General features: G+C 40.1%; 1 protein-coding gene across 1 annotated transcript in view; it reads left to right on the forward strand.

Moving 5' to 3' along the window:
- Nucleotides 1-6,216: 6,216 nt before the first annotated feature.
- SMC3 (structural maintenance of chromosomes 3) overlaps nt 6,217-16,667 on the forward strand; it is a 38,133-nt gene continuing 27,682 nt past the window's right edge. Inside the window, exons 1-4 of the mRNA XM_019952952.2 lie at nt 6,217-6,372; nt 7,336-7,411; nt 13,496-13,534; nt 15,099-15,166. Coding sequence (XP_019808511.1) covers nt 6,358-6,372; nt 7,336-7,411; nt 13,496-13,534; nt 15,099-15,166 — 198 coding nt within the window. The 5' untranslated portion in view covers nt 6,217-6,357. The remainder of the gene's footprint in view (nt 6,373-7,335; nt 7,412-13,495; nt 13,535-15,098; nt 15,167-16,667) is intronic.

Here is a 16,667-nt window from a genome sequence, read left to right on the forward strand (position 1 = left end):
CTATGGGGTCACGCAGAGTTGGACATGACTGAAGTGACTTAGCAGCAGCAGCAGCCCAGTTTTTATCAAGTTGTTTGTATCTTGATATTGCATTGCAAGGGGTGTTTACATATGTTGGATAATAATTCCTTATTAGTCATACCATTTGCAAATATTTTCTCCCATTCAGTATGCTTTTTGTTTTGTTGATGGTTTCCTTTGCTATGCAAAAACTTTTAAGTTTATTTAGGTCCTATTTATTTTTGCTTTTATTTCCTTTACTTTATGAGACAGATCAAAAAAAGAAAAAAACTTTGCTCAAATCTACTTCCCAGTCTTCCCACCCAATCTGTAACCTGAGGCAACTACTAATCTATTTTATATGTCTATGATTGTCTGTTTTGGACATTTCATATAAATGGAATCATACAATATGTGCTCTTTTGTGACTAGATTCTTTCACTTAGCTTACGTTTGAAAGGTTCATCCCATTTTTTTTTCCCCTTGGCTGCATTACATAAGTTCCCCGACCAGGGCTTGAGCCCAGGCCACAGCAGTGTAAGCCCAGAATCCTAACCACTAACCAGGGAACTCCTTTGGTATTCTTAAGTGTGTCAGTACAATCTTCAGTGTGTATCAGTATTACTTTTTATTGCTGAATCATACTTTATTGTATGGATTGAGCACATTTTACTCATCTATCAGTTGATGGACATTTAAGTTATTTCTACCTTTTAGCTGTTAAGAATAATGCTGCTATGGACATTCATATACACATTTTTGTGTGGAAGTTTTCATTTCTCTTGCATATATACCTAGAAATGAAATCGTGAGTCATGTGGTAATTCTATATCTAACTTTTCGAGGAACAAAGCGGCTGCACCATTTGACATTTCCAGCAGCAGTAAGACAGTTCCAATTTCTCCATATCCAAGCTGACACCTGTCATTGTCTGTCTTTTTTATTCTAGCTATCCTAGTGCATATGAAGTGGTAGCTGACTGTGGCTAATGATGGTGAGCATCTTTTCATATGTTTACTGATCACTTGGGAAAACTTGTATTCAAAGCTTTTACCCATTTTTAAACCAAGTTGTCTTTTTACTGTTTTTGTAAGAGTTCTTATACATTTCAGAAACAAGTCCCTTTTCAAATATATCAATACAATTCACAAATATTTTCTTCTTGTTTTATTTCTTTAGATGCTCAGAAGTTTTTTTTTTTTTTTTTTAATTTTTGGCTATGCTGAGTCTTTGTTGCTGTGCGCAGCTTGTATGTTTTTCTCTCCAGTTGCAGAGGGCGGTGGTGGTGGAGAGGTTGGGGGAAGTTGCTACTCTTCCTTGCAGTATGAGGGGCTTCTCATTGTGGTGGCTTCTTTTGTTGAGAAGCACAGGCCCTAGAGTGCACAGGTTTCAGTAGCTATGGCTTGTAGGCTCTAAGGTACAGGCTCAGTAGTTGTGGCATACGGGCTTAATTGCTCCACGGCACGTGGGATCTTCCCAGACCAGAGATCGAACTGGTGTCCCCTGCACTGGCAGACAGATTCTTAACCACTGGACCACCAGGGAAGTCCCTGCACAAAAGTTTTGTTAGAGTATAAATTATGTTTCTTTCATCACTTGTGCTTTTAGTGTCATGTTTAAGAAACCATTGCCGAATTTACAGTCACAAAGATTTACTCCTATATTATCATCTACGATTTTCTATTTTTAGCCCTTATGGCTACAGCTAAGACCACGTTGTTCCTACGAGTGAAACAGGCAGCCAGTTGTGGTAGAGGTTCATTTACATACCATGTTAGATTAGGCTTAGGTGAGTGGAGGCTGATGTCAGTCACCACAGCAGAAAAATCACAACCCTTCACCCAATTTCTAGACTTTAGCCAGATCCCACACCACAGCCCATAAACTGAATAGAAGGCTGGGTCCTGAGCAAGGTGTATTCCTCCTGCAAGTATATTCAGTATATTTATTCCTCCAATCTGACCCTGAGAGTTCTCAGAGTAACTGACCCATTGGAGAAAGAGAGCAGTCAGATTTTTGAGTGTCACTGAACCCAGGCAGGACCCTAGGGGCCCTGCCACATACCAAAAGCCTTTCTGTGTCCCCCATTTCTTGTTTGTAGGAAAAAGGCTTCAGCCTTCTAGATTTTCCCTGAATTCCAAAGGGCATATTCAAAGTTACTAACTAGGGAAGTGAGGGAATGTTGAAAGAAATTAAAAGGAGGCAAGAAACAATAGAGCAGTGATGGGGAGGGGTCCTGGGTCTTTCTCAAGGTACACACACTACAATCTGATGCACATCTCTTAAGTTCTTCTACAGGCACTAAGTCCCCCAAGCAGATCAAGAACGGTAACTGAAGGCTGAGAACAAGCATGTGGACCCCTGACTGGCTGGAACAAGAGGGCTGATAGTTGAGATTCTGGAATACCACCGTTACTATACCAGAAGAAGGTCACACACCTCTGCCAAGCCCTTCCTCCAAAATTTGCCTATAAAAACTCTTCCTAGAAAATCATTGGGTAGTTTGTGCTTTTTGAACATAAGTTACCCCATTCTCCTCGCAATAAACCTTTCTCTGCTCCAAACTAAAACATTTCAGTTTGTTTGGCCTCACTGTGCATCAGGCACACGAACTTGGGTTCAACAGCACTATATTCAACAACAGTATTCAACAAGACAAGATCTGTACTGACACTGATGCCAGGGGACCTCAAACATGTTTCTGGGTCCTGACAGACTGGAGGTGTGCAAGGGCCAGCTGAAAAATGAAGTCCTGGTCCTTGTTTGTTTCATATGGGCTGCAGTGGATCCAAAAAACTCACCGCTGTGGTCATTTCCCTGGTCCATGCATGCACAATCACGACAGATACTCTTAACAATTGACAAATCCTGTAAGCAACTAGGGTAGGGGGTCCCCTGGAGGAAAAGAACCGGATATAGCTTTTGGACAGCAGACAAGCCATTTTAGTCCTAAACTACTTTGTGACCTAAGCCTGGCCACAATGCTTGCCCTTGAACAGGTCTTAGTAATAATGATCTTAAGGGAACGAAAGAACAAACTGTTAACACACAAGTGAAGTAACAATAGCAAAGACAATATATCAGTTGTAAACCCTCAGTTCTGTTTCCACAGTGAAGATTAGCCTGAGGAAATCTCTTGAACTGTTTTGCAAAATGTCAATCCTCCTTGCAGCGCCCAGGGCTTCCCAGATGGTGCTATTCGTAAAGAATCCATTTGCCAATGCAGGAGACATAAGAGACATGGGTTCAATCCCTGGGTTGGGAAGACCCCCTGGAGGAGGGCATGGCAATCCACTCCAGTATTCCTGCCTGAAGAATCTCCATGGACAGAGGAGCCTGGAAGGCTACAGTCCACAGAGTTGCAACGAGTTGCATATGACTGAAGCAACTTAGCATGCATGCATGCAAAGCACTCAACCACCAGATCAACTGGAACCTAAGGGATGATGATGTTGACTTGTCCTGACCCTCACGACTTCAACCAACCAAAGCTTTGACTCTGTCTACTTTACCCTAATTCTATGCTGAATTCTCCCCTGCTCCAGCCTCTTAATGAATATGCATCCACCACCCAAACCCCTTCATGAACATACATATATATACCCTCAGCTTCAGTTCAGTAGCTCAGTTGTGTCCGACACTCTTTGTGACCCCATGGACTGCAGCACGCCAGGCTTCCCTGCCCATCACCAACTCCCAGAGCTTGCTCAAACTCATGTCCATCCAGTCAGTGATACCATCCTACCATCTCGTCCTCTGTCGTCCCCTTCTCATCCTGCCTTCAATCTTTCCCAGCATCAGGGGCTTTTCCAGTGAGTTAGTTCTTCACATCAGGTGGCCAGAGTATTGGAGTTTCAGTTTCAGCGTCAGTCCTTACAATGAATATTCAGGACTGATTTCCTTTAGGATGGACTGGTTTGATCTTGCAGTCCAAGGGACTCTCAAGAGTCTTCTCCAACACCACAGTTCAATTTGTCATCACTCAGTCTTCTTTATGGTCCAACTCTCACATCCACATATGACTACTGGAAAAACCATAGCTTTGACTAGATGGACTTTTGTAGGCAAAGTAATGTCTCTGCTTTTTAATGTACTGTCTAAATTTGTCATAGCTTTTCTTCCAAGGAGCAAGGGTCTTTTAATTTCATTTTAATTAAGCAGTGTTTTGGAGCCCAAGAAAATAAAGTCCATCATTGTTTCCATGATTTTCCCATCTATTTGTCATGAAGTGATGAGACCAGATTCTATGATCTTCATTTTTTGCACGTTGAGTTTTAAGCCAGCCTTTTCACTCTCTTCTTCATCAAGAAGCTCTTTGTTTCCTCTTCCCTCTCTGCCAAAAGGTGGTGTCATATCTGAGGTTATTGATATTTCTCCTGGCAATATTGACTTCAACTTGTCTTTCATCCAGCCCAGCATTTCTCATGATGTACTCTGCATATAAGTTAAGTAAGCAGGGTGACAATATACAGCCTTGAGTACTCCTTTCCCAATTCTGAACCTGTCTGACTATGTAACCTTTCCATACTTGGGGTGGGTGGGTTGAGGGGTAGGGAGAGTGTCACAGTCCTTGAGGCACTAGCCTATTGTGTTCCCTCCTTGCCTGGCAAGTAATAAAGCCACTCTTTCTTTCTCCTCCATAATTGTCTCCATATTTCTGTTTGGCATTGGTGCACCAAGAGCCAAGATTTTGGCAACAGAGTAGGTAGCCATTTCCTTCTCCAGGGAATCTTCCCCACCCAGGGAACTGGGGACTTCTGCATTACAGGTGGTCTTCTGCATCACAAGTGGATTCTTTACTGCTGAGCCAACAGAGAGCCCTCATAATATAGTCTGGAGTCGTTAATTCTCTTTCACTGAGCAGATTATGATGCTGGTCCACTATATTGATATCAAGCTTCTCATACCTGGGAAGGAGGACCTGACAGGTATACTCTGGAGACCCTCTGGAAGGGATCCAGAATCCACAATTGTGGCATAAACATTATTTTGGGCAGAAAGTAATTGAGTTTCTGAAATCTCTTATCTGCCTCTCAAAAGAGCTCAAAATAACACACTTGCCATAAATCCTCTCCCTGGGAACACACGGGGAAGTCTGACTCATCACTGAAGTAATACTCAGTCACAAAAACTATCGACTTCCATCTCTTCTCCTAAGGGCCGGTTTGACTTTCCTAAAAGTCGTATGTTTTCCCTGAAGTGCTCTTTCTCTCTCCCTTGCCCCCTTCTAGTAAGTCCTTTGTTTTCCCTGAAGTGTCCCTGTCCTCTTCATCTATTAAAAAGGTACATAAAGTCTTCTTCAGCACCAAGAGGCGTTGACAGGGATGAAGTTAGACATTTGAAATAGTTCAATGCAGAAATAATCAGGGCTAGAACTGCCCGCCGTAGCGGGACAGGTGGCGAGGACCGACCAACTAGAGTGACTGCTGAGTGGCAGGTAATTTTACAGAGGCCCAGAGATCCGAGTTTTTCTCCTGCGATTGATGCAGATCAGATACACCAGGGTTGCCACTAGCACCTGCAAGCTTTTAGGCTGTTAGGAAAAAGCGGGGGTGGGGTGGGGGGGGGTGGGGGGAGAGGGGGAGTGGTTTTAATCTTAACTAAATCTTTGCGTTGCAGTCGTCCAATCTGCCTAAATTTATGGCAATTGGCAGAACAGTAACAGCTCCAGGATATTAATAACTATGACATTATTAAAAATAATTTTCTAGCGTCAAGTCCATTTGGGGCAGTCCTGAGAGTGGGGAGTCCAGAGCCAGCGGGGGCCATTCTAAACTTATACAAGTGAGAGAATAATAGAGGACCAGGGATTCTGCCCACCGAATTTCTCCCCCGGTCGTGTACTCTACAGGTCCCCAGCTCGGTATTTCCAAACAGCGCGAGACCACGGGGCCGTCAACTCTCACAGCTACTGGCGCTTGGACACCCTCTCTCAGCTTTGGCGCCGAACCTTTCGCCACCTTGTGGCCGCAACCATTGGCTGCGCGCTCGGAGGGAATACAGGTCAATCTCACGACCAAGGCTTTTCCGAATGAAGTTTCCGACTAATTCTCAGGGAAAACTCATTTAAAAATTGAGGAGTCACATGAAATTCAGCTGAAGACATTGTAGAAGGCCCTTTTGCCAAAAAGACAGAGCAGATCTGACTCTGACTCCCCCCACGCTCCGAGGGAAGTTGCGAGGGTGGTTCCGTCCGAGGCGGGGACTCCGCCTCCATGGGCACCGCCATTTTGTTTGGCGAGAGGGGTGCAAGCGGCGCTTTGGGGGGGAGGGGTCTCTTAGGCGCCTCACCTAACCCCGCTGCCGAGTTGTTGCTTCTCGCGGGGAGCCCTTCTCCCTGGCTAGGGGCGCGGAACCATGTACATAAAGCAGGTGAGGCCTGTGCGTCCCTCCCGCCCGTTAGGGGCTCGTGAGGACAGCTCCTGTCGGAGGTGTTGCTTCTTGCAGGGTGGCGCGGGGCTGGACACGGACTGTGGGGGAGGGGCGCCCCTTTGCAGCCCGAGCCTCTCCGCAGGCCGCTTGCCTGAGGGAAGCGGGCTCTAGCTGAGAGAGCTGGAGGGGCTGGCGAAGTGGGCCTTTTGGAGGGAACGGGCCTTCCCGGGTGGCCGAGAAGCAGCTTGGCCCTGCGGGGCTGGCCAGCCCCCTCGCGAGCCTTTTGCGTGGCGTATGTGAAGAGAGGGTGTCCCCGGCCTCGGAACGCCTGTGGGGTCCAAGCTGGGGCGTCAGCTTAGCCGGGGGCCTCGCTCCTCCCCGAGTTACCGGAGACGTGAAAGGGTCCCTCCTTCCTGCAGAATGTGTAGCGCCTCCTCATTCCGTTGTTTACTTTCTGTCAAAATGGTCTTCCCGCGCTGGAGGCCACCCCGAAAATGAGCCCATTCACACTCCTTAAGAGAAGTGTCTCGGCTGGATGTGTTGGACTCTGAGCAGTCCTGTCCTGGATGGGCGGCTCTTTTTTGGCCAGAGTGTGACTGAAAGGGGCGCCCAGGCCCGCTGAGCCCCGCTGCATACGTGATAGACTTTTATCCGGCCCTGTGATGGTTAGTGTTCCAGCCAACCTTATACAGTGTATTTGATTTTGAGCGCTCCCCAACAGGTTACTAATTATAACTTCTCATAAGCAACACTGGCAGTGGTTACTGATATACGGGCAGTTTTAAGAATATTTTTAAATCATTTTCCAAGATAAATTTTTCTTCTCTGACGTGGAAATATTTGTTTGGCATTAAACGGGAAACCATAAAGGGAAGGAGGGCAAAAGGAAAATATTAGCTTAGAAGTTAGTTCTTTTGGGGTGTGTTATTTCTTTCTGAAAAATATCTCTCTTCTGTTTGTTAGGTTATTATCCAGGGTTTTCGAAGTTATAGAGATCAAACAATTGTAGACCCGTTCAGTTCAAAACATAATGTTATTGGTAAGTGTTCATGGTTTATGCTGTCAGTTTTCTGTCTACATAGTTGTTTAAATTTGCCTATATTAGGCTTAAGGACACAGGAATTGTCTTGAATATTACGTAAATTTATATGCTTTTTTTTTCTGTATGAATACTTTTATCTGCACTAATGAAATTGTTTCCTTTTTACGTTTAAAAATACTTGAATAAGACAAAGTATTCATTTTTATTTGGTAGCCTTGTGTGTATGTGTTTTAATAGATTTAAGTTTATAGTGAATGGCACTAAATTTAGCATTTCAGCTATTCTTGGTATGTCATTTCCTACTTTAAAAATGGTCACTATTGCCTTATTTCAAAGATGACCATTCTTTATTCACAATTAGGTTATTCTAAGATTTTTTTTTTTTCCTATTATAATGTCCAAGGACAGACCATGCAACTTGGTGGGAAAAGCATAAACTTTGGATCATGGCAGAATGGGATTCAAATCCCAATTATGCTGTGTATTCTTCAGACTTCCTGATGCTTCAGTTTTCTCCCTTGTAAAGTGGAAATAATGATACATGTTTCTTAGGGCTGTTGGAAAGATTAAATGAGAAAGCAATTATGTGAGGATGAGGGGGCGAATGGTGATTGTCCTTCAATATAATAGTTAATATATAGGTTCTACAGATGATAGTGATAACAGACAGCAAGTGTTTTCTGACCATCTGCTGAGTTTTTAAAGAATAGATGAAATGAGTGCTTCTAGACACCAGAAAAGTATAGAATCGCTATCAACATAGATTTCAGCTATACAGTGTCCTAGTTGGCTTGGTCTGCCACAACAAAATATCATAGACTAGATGGCTTAAACAACAGGGATTCATTTTTTCACTGCTCTGGAGAACCTTTGTTTGAACCTCTTCCTCTTGAAAGAGCAATAGTCCTACCATAAAGGCTTCACTCCTAACCTCATGTAAATTACCTCCCAAAGACCCCCTTGTCTCCAAAAAGCTTCACATAGTGGAGTTAGGGCTTTAACATATGAATTGGGGGTCAGGGAGAGTATGCACCATGGAGTCCATAGCTTGAGGTGAGGTAAGATTCATACTGTCAACTAAAAAAAATGCACGAATTGGTAATTAAGTTTTATTTGGGGCAAAATGAGGACTGCAGCCCAGGAGACAAGCACCTCAGATAACTCTGAGAGACTGCTCCAAAGAGGCAGTGGGGGAAGGTCAGTCTCTTAAGATTTTGGTGAAGGGGAAGTTCAGTACATTCAAGCCCTTTGGTGGTTATTCAGTCGCTAAGTTGTGTCTAACTCTTTGTAACCCCATGGAGTGCAGCATGCCAGCCTTCCCTTCACCTTCACCATCTCTGGGAGTTTGCTCCAACTCATGTCCATCGAGTTGGTGAGGCGATCCAACCATCTCATCTCTGTCACCCCCTTCTCCTCCCTTCAATCTTTCCCGGCATCAGGGTCTTTTCTTATAAGTTGGCTGTTCTCATCAGGTGGCCAAAGTATTGGAGCTTCAGCTTCAGCATCAGTCCTTACAGTGAATATTCAGGATTGATTTTCTTTAGGATTCACTGGTTTGATCTCCTTGCAGTATAAGGGACTCTCAAGAGTCTTCTCCAACACCACAGTTATTCTTTGGTGCTCAGCCTTCTTTATGGTCCAACTCTCACATCCATACACATACTGGAAAAACCATAGCTTTAACTAGGCAGACCTTTGTAGTCAAAGTAATGTCTGCTTTTTAATATTCTGTCTAGGTTGGTCATAGCTTTTCTTCCAAGAAGCAAGCGTCTTTTAATTTCATGGCTGCAGTCACCATCTGCAGTGATTTTGGAGCCCCCCAAAATAAAGTCTGTCACTGTTTCCATTGTTTCCCCATCTATTTGCCATGAAAAGATGGGACTGGATGCCATGGTCATCATTTTTTGAATGTTGAATATTAAGCCAGCTTTTTCACTCTCCTCTTTATCTTCAGCAAGAGGCTCTTCAGTTCCTCTTTACTTTCTGCCATAAGGGTGGTATCATTTGAATATCTGAGGTTATTGGTATTTCTCCCAGCAATCTTGATTCCAGCCTGTGCTTCATCCAGCCCAGCATTTCTCATGATGTACTCTGCATATAAATTAAATAAGCAGGGTAAAAATATACAGCCTTGACACACTTCTTTCCCTATTTTGAACCAGTCCATTGTTCCATGTTGAGTTCTGACTGTTCTAACAGGTTTCTCTGGAGGCAGGTAAGGTGGTCTGGTATTCTCATCTCTTGAAGAATTTTCCAGTTTGTTGTGATCCACACAGTCAAAGGCTTTAGCGTAGTCAGTGAAGCAGAGGTGGATACTTTTCTGGAACTCGCTTGCTTTTCTTTGATCCAGTGGATGTTGGCAATTTGATCTCTGGTTCCTCTGCCTTTTCTAAATCCAGCTTGAATATCTGGGAGTTCTCTTAAGGAGAACTGAAGCCTCGCTTGTAGAATTTTGAACATTACTTCGCAAGCGCTTACTTGACACAAAGTTTTCTGCTAGTCAAGAGGAGAGAATGTCATCATGAAGGGATTTAGTTATTTTCTAGATCTGAAGAGATGCAGGGATTGGGATCGTGAAATCAGTTCCTGAAAATATCTATCTGAAGACCTGTTGCACCAGTTTCCCTGGTGGGAAAGTGAGAGAGCACAGTGGTCTGACTCTCCGCCCTGAATTCAGCTCAGGGGGTGTTGAAGGCCAGCAGCTGCAGCAGCACAGGGTTCAATCTCTGCAGAGGCAAATGGCAAATGCCCTTGTTGTTCTGTTGCTGGCAAATGCTCTTGGCAAGTGCCAGTTTAGTTGACAATACAGAAATAAGTTAAGGGTGAACAGTGAATACTAATGTTCCCAGAGAAACTTTTGAGAATCATATTTTATTTTGAAATAATAAAATTTAAAAATTGAGGGCACGAAAAAGCCTGTCCTTGAAACAGCAGTTGCAGCTTTGTAGTTGGTAATAAAAACATACTTTTCCTTCTGCCTTAACCTACTGAAAAATCATTAGTGTGCTATAAGAATAGATTGATTGTACTAGAGTTCTACTTACATTTTGATTATAAGTGTCTTTTGATTTTCATCAATCAGAAAATCTTTAGAAATGGAGAAAAGTGAATAATTACTAGATTTAGATTATTTCCTTAACTCATAAATTAAAAGTGGTTAAATATCTTAATATCAGTTTTATACAGTTATAGTTTCTCTTTGGTATCTTGGATGCGACTAAAACTTGTTATCAAATCTTAGTGTTTTTGCATGTAACCTAAGCATATCCCTAGATTACTTGTAATACAGTGTAAATGCTATGTAAATAGCTGTAAGTACAATGTATATCATGTGTAAATAGTTGCCAGGTTGTGGCAAATTCTGGTTTGTTTTTGGAACTTTCTGAAAACCCCCAGTCTGTGGTTGATTAAATCCTTGGGTTTGGAACCCAGCGATTTGAGATTTGGAGGACTGACTAATTTTATCCCCGGTGGTTTAGAGGGTAAAGCGTCTGCCTGCAATGCGGGCGACCTGGGTTCGATCCCTGGGTGGGGAAGATCCCCTGGAGAAGGAAATGGCAACCCACTCCAGTACTCTTGCCTGGAAAATCACATGGACAGGGGAGTCTGGTCGGCTACAGTCCATGGGGTCACAGAGAGTCGGATACGACTGAGCGATGACAGTTGTTTGGTTGGTGGTTTGTTCTTGACATTTCAATCATTTTGGTTTTGTAAGATGATGGCCATCATTACCTAAAATGATTAAATTGTATCTGTAGGGCCTCTTACCAGGTAGCTGTTTTACTACTTTGGTTGCAACATTAGGATTGTTAATAGTCACAGTTACAAAGGAAATTATCTAAATGTTCTTTTGTTTAACTGAAAAAAAATGATATTGTTTAATGTATTTTAAAAACGAGTCTGGACTTCTGGCAGTCCAGTGGTTAAGACTTCACCTTCCAGTACACAAGGTGCAGGTTCAATCCCTGGTCCAGGAGCAAAGATCCCACATGCCTCATAGCCACAAAAGCCTAAAGCAGAAATCATATTGTAACAAATTTAAAAAAGACTTTAAAAACAGTCCGCATCAAAAAAAAAAATCTTAAAAAATAAAAACAAGTCTGTTAATCATGTAAGAAAGACCAAAAGTAATGTACACTGAGATTGATCCTAAACATATCTTTTGAAAGCATATCACTTTGTTTAATGATTTTCGACCCTTAGAAAAATAATGATTTGAAGGCAGGGAGAAACCTCGTGTGATGATACTTGTTTGATGTTTAAATGTAATAACCATAAACCTTTTTAAGGTTATCTTTTTCCCTATCCTTCTAACAAAAGAAATATATGTGACTTTGTAAAACATAAAGAGCATAGAAGCTAAAAGGAAAAAAAATTAAACTATCCCTCTACCCAGAGATAGCTATTCTTCCTGTTAATGATCTATGCTTGTGTTAGTCCTGCTTTCCTGGAAAACAGAGCCCCAAGCCTGCTTAGCTGCTAGGGCCTTAATGGGAGAGTGCAGTCTGAGGGCAAGAGTGAGGGGAGAAGTGGTCATACCTTTACAAAGAAGATATATCTGGTTTGTGGTTGCATTGGATCACGTCCAGACAGATTTTGTGAAGCCATCTTATATAATCACCGTATAGTTATCAATGTCAGTAAATTTAGCATCAGTACAGTAATCTTTTATTTTTATTTTCTAGTTATGTTGACTGACCCAGTCAACATAACTAGACCCCGCCCCAGTACAGGATTTAATTTAGGATCAGGCATTGAATTTAGTTGTCATGTCTCTTTATTCTCATTTAATCTGGGTCATTTCCACAGCCTTTGTCTTTTACAGTGTTGGTTTTGAGAAACATTATGTAAATGATGTGTCCTTTTCAAGGTATTCGATGTGGAGGCATGTGATCTCCATCTGCTTCTTATTGATGATTATGCTTTTGATCAGTAAAGGTTGTGTCATTTTTCCACTCTAGTTAGTGTTTTTTCCTTTGCAACTGATAAATAATGTGGAGAGATTTGGGGACCTTGCAAATACTGTGTTCCTTATCAAAATTCCCCCTTAGATTTAGTATTCATCAATAATTCTTGCCTTTATTCTGGTAGTTACAGGACGGTGATACTCTATTTCCAGCACTCCTCTCACATTTACCCTTTGTTATTTTACTGGAATCAAGCATCCTTTCTCCTTAGCTGTTTATTTATCTTTTTATTTTCAGTATGGACTCATGAATTACTCTCCTCCACTTCCACCCAAGCCCTAATTTATAATTCATCTAATTATTTTGGTGCTCAAATTGTCCTAGATTTCCCTAGTAGAAGACCCCCTTTAAGTTGGCCTGTGTCTGTTATATGCCTTTTTTTTTTTTTAAGCACTTCATTATTTTCCTATCTCTTTAGAATTTACTTTGGATTAAAGAGAATGACTTTGGGGCTAAATGTTCAGGATATTGGTCAAGATTGAGAGAGAGTGACATAGTTATTCATGACTATTAACAATGAAAATTCTGCTGAAAAGAAAAGTTCAAGTAAATTCATTATATCTGATGCATTTGATTTTCTTTTATGTATAGAATTGCTTATTTCTGAATTCAGGTAGTAAAACAAGTGCCTTATAGTTGTCTGTATTTTTGTGATTCTGAGAGGCTATACTTGATGTATAGATAGGGCTGATCAGAAAACTGTTTTAACATGGAAATGGTTTGAGAATTTTTAATGACTGTTTAAGTATTTTAAAATTTTAGCATGTGAATCTTTAAATTGTTAGAAGTATTGTATACAATTAAAATAGAATTACATGTCCATTGTAATGAAGACCCGGTAGTATGTTTAGTTATTCCTGTTAATTTTAAACTATTGAGAAAGAGCAAAAAAGTAAACAATGAAATACATTTCTTTACGAAAAAAACTGAAGACGATACAAAAACTGTACCCATTTGGTAATTAAAGCTGTTTTATTATTTGCTGTTCACTGTTCTGTTGCATTTAAGTTTTAAGATGTTTTGTTAGAAAATAGGATTTTATATCTTTGAATACTTTCAGTTTAAAATTTTACTGTTTTTTATACAAAATAACATACTTTTTAAAATTTTACAGTGGGCAGAAATGGATCTGGAAAAAGTAACTTTTTTTATGGTAGGTATTGTATTTTGAATTCTAAATACAATAAGACCTAGGTATCTTAAGGTAGTTTATCTGAGGTTATGTCTGCATGAAATAGAAGAAGTACTTCTTCAAACACGATTGAAATTTAATGTAGAGGGTTTAGAGTGTAAGAATCTGAGCTCTACACTAGTGGCTAATTAGCCATGTGAGATTATGCAAAACAGCTTCTCAAAGTAGTCTTTTACTTTAAAAACAGGTATTTACCCTGCTTACCTTAGATGAGTTGTGAGAATCAAATGAGATTATATGTATAGGAGTGCTTTCTAAACTTCAGTGCCATATATAAATGTTGTAAATGCAGAGAGAGAGAGAATATAAGTGCAGTAGAATAGTTAACATTGTTATGGGAAATAGCTTATCTGTTTCATCTAAATCAATTATTTTAATAAAAGATGGAGGAGTATAAAAAACTGTATAGACTCAACAAAGACAGTTGTCAGAAGGTAGTAAATAGAGCTTTGAAAACTAGCTCTAAAGATAAAATGCATTTAAGAATAGTAATGCCTGTGTTAAATTCTTTGCTGAGGAAAAATATTTTAACAGATTTGGACTATATAAGGAGTAGGTTGAGGAATTTTTGAACGTCTTAGTTGAGTGGTGCTTGAGGAAAAGGGAGCATTAGTAATAGCAGAGTTCTGTCCCTTTTCTGCTCACAGTTCTAAAGGGAACTCTGTATCCCATCAGTAGTTGTAATTTGGGGATGATGAGAAGAGTAGGATTGGAGTGGAAGTAATAATCTCATAATCTCTCAGTTCAGTTCAGTTCAGTCGCTCAGTCGTGTCCGACTCCCTGCGACCCCATGAATCGCAGCACAGGAGTTTGAATTTGTCCCCTCCAAGGTGATTATAAAAGAAAACCAATCCCCACCATCACCCCCAGCATACACATTCATATACACAGACTCACTCTTTTAGAGTGTCAAAAGTCTCTTGGGTGGACTGGGAATACAAAAGTTGATTAAAGAGTTACATTTCTAGGAGAGGGTTGTCCAGTTAGGCGTTCTGAGGAAGTGGCATGAATGACACCTTATTTATAGAAGATAAAGGGCATGTAAGTACTGCAGCAGAGAGTAGAAATCTGAAGTGTTTCCCAGTATTTCCTACTTAGTTTTGTTTCTTTTGACAAAGTATCCAATCAGCGATATTATAGGAATATATCCTATTTTGTTAAATATTTTAATTTATATCATTTATATGTAGTGGATAAAAGCAAATATAGCATGAAACCTGAACGTGTATACTTTGATCAAGTTACACCTTAGTTCTACTTGCCTTTTTTTGTATTTCAGTGTTTTCTTTTTATTTTCTTACCTTAAATGTTTTAGTGAAAGCTTGTTAATATTTTTCTAATATCATCATTTAGTAGGTGATTAATCTGTACAGGCAAATTTTCTGCATTCCTTTTGTCTATATGAAACAGTTAATCTGAATTGTTCATTACCTGAAAGATACACTGTTCTCTGAAGGTATGGAAGATTATAACTAAAGCATAAATCTTTTTTAGATTGTACTAATAGTTATTTTTATGTTTCTAGCAATTCAGTTTGTTCTCAGTGATGAGTTTAGTCATCTTCGTCCGGAACAGCGATTGGCTTTGTTACATGTGAGTGAGACTGCTTTAAAACATTACCAGTTTTAAGTACTTCTAAAAATACATTGTCAGTTCTGCCAAACAAAATTATTTTTTCAAGTTTCAGATCTTTTGTGAACATGACACAATATGTTTCTTATGTATATTGTTCTGCTGTGAAATTTAATGTACTATATTAATGCAGGATAAAGGCTTAATTTTTATATAATGGTTAAAAAAATTGTAGGAGTTCCCTATGGATGGATATATCTTCCATATAAATATAAATTCTTTATTTAAAGAGTATGGCCTGGTAAGGGTCTGGAATCTGGTTTGCTGAGGAGAAAAACGAGTTAGGTTGGGGATTAGAAACTTTGAGACTCAGAATCAAGTTAATATGGAGCCACAGAAAAGCAACCATTACAAACTTAAGCACATAAAATTATTTTTAGCCATATTTGTACTTAAATGGGAACATTATTTTCCAATAAGAAAGTATGTTTATAGTAATGAAAACTGTTAGAATGTTTTCATTAAATTATAAGTAGTAAATACTTTTAGGGTAAGAAAGTATAAAAGTCTATGATAAAATGGTGTACCTTATCTGTCTTATTTAAATATAGCTTATAATTACTTTTAAGACCAGAAAGCAAGATTCTTCAGTGTATCTACACAGTATCTCTAGACTTAAAGTTCTTTTCTAACCATCATCCCCAACCCCCCACTACCCCTGCCCACTCTTTTTTTTTTCCGGTTGTGCCATGTGGCTTGTGGGATTTTAATTCCTCAACCAGGGATTGAACCAAGGCCACGGTAGTGAAAGCACCCAGTCTTAACCACTGGACTGGCAAGGAATTCCTTCCTCCCACTCTTAAATTTTAATTTTAATTTTTTTTTATTTGAATTTTCAGTCTGGTAATCAGGATTGATTCCCTATAAGCAAGTCTCTGTTTAGGTTTCTCAGATTAGCATTAAAAGAATAGTTTCTTGAGGTGTTATTCTTTATTGTATTGAACTACTTCATAACAGTGTTCACAGTCTAGAAATTATCTGGGCATGGTAAGTAGCTGGGTCACAAAATGATCAAAATGTGACGTGTTAAATGTATGTGTTTTCATAGCAGATTTAAAATTATACAGAATATCTCAAATGTTTAAAAAGACAGTTCCAGTAATTATATGCTTTGTTAGGGTTCCTTTCTAACATTAAGATGAATCTATAAGGGAAAAGCCTCAAAGTTTTATGTATTAGCAAATAGGTAAAATTGGGTGGTTATGGGGTCTTTTGCTCAAATGAAGTGGTATGTAGAATAAAGCCTATGTACATCTAACTTTGACATCTTTTGCATAGTTCTCATTTTTTAAATTCACAGTCAAAGTCTATTTGGAGGAGAAAAAAAAAGCTCTGTGGTTGAGTATTGTTATCCTAATCCGGTGTCTGCTGCTTTGGCAAGAGGATTTTCTCAGTACAGTTCAGTCGCTCAGTCGTGTCCAACTCTTTGCAACCGCATGGAATGCAGCACGCCAGGCTTCCC

This window comes from Bos indicus, chromosome 26 (genome assembly GCF_029378745.1).
Source record: "Bos indicus isolate NIAB-ARS_2022 breed Sahiwal x Tharparkar chromosome 26, NIAB-ARS_B.indTharparkar_mat_pri_1.0, whole genome shotgun sequence".
NCBI lineage: Eukaryota > Metazoa > Chordata > Mammalia > Artiodactyla > Bovidae > Bos > Bos indicus.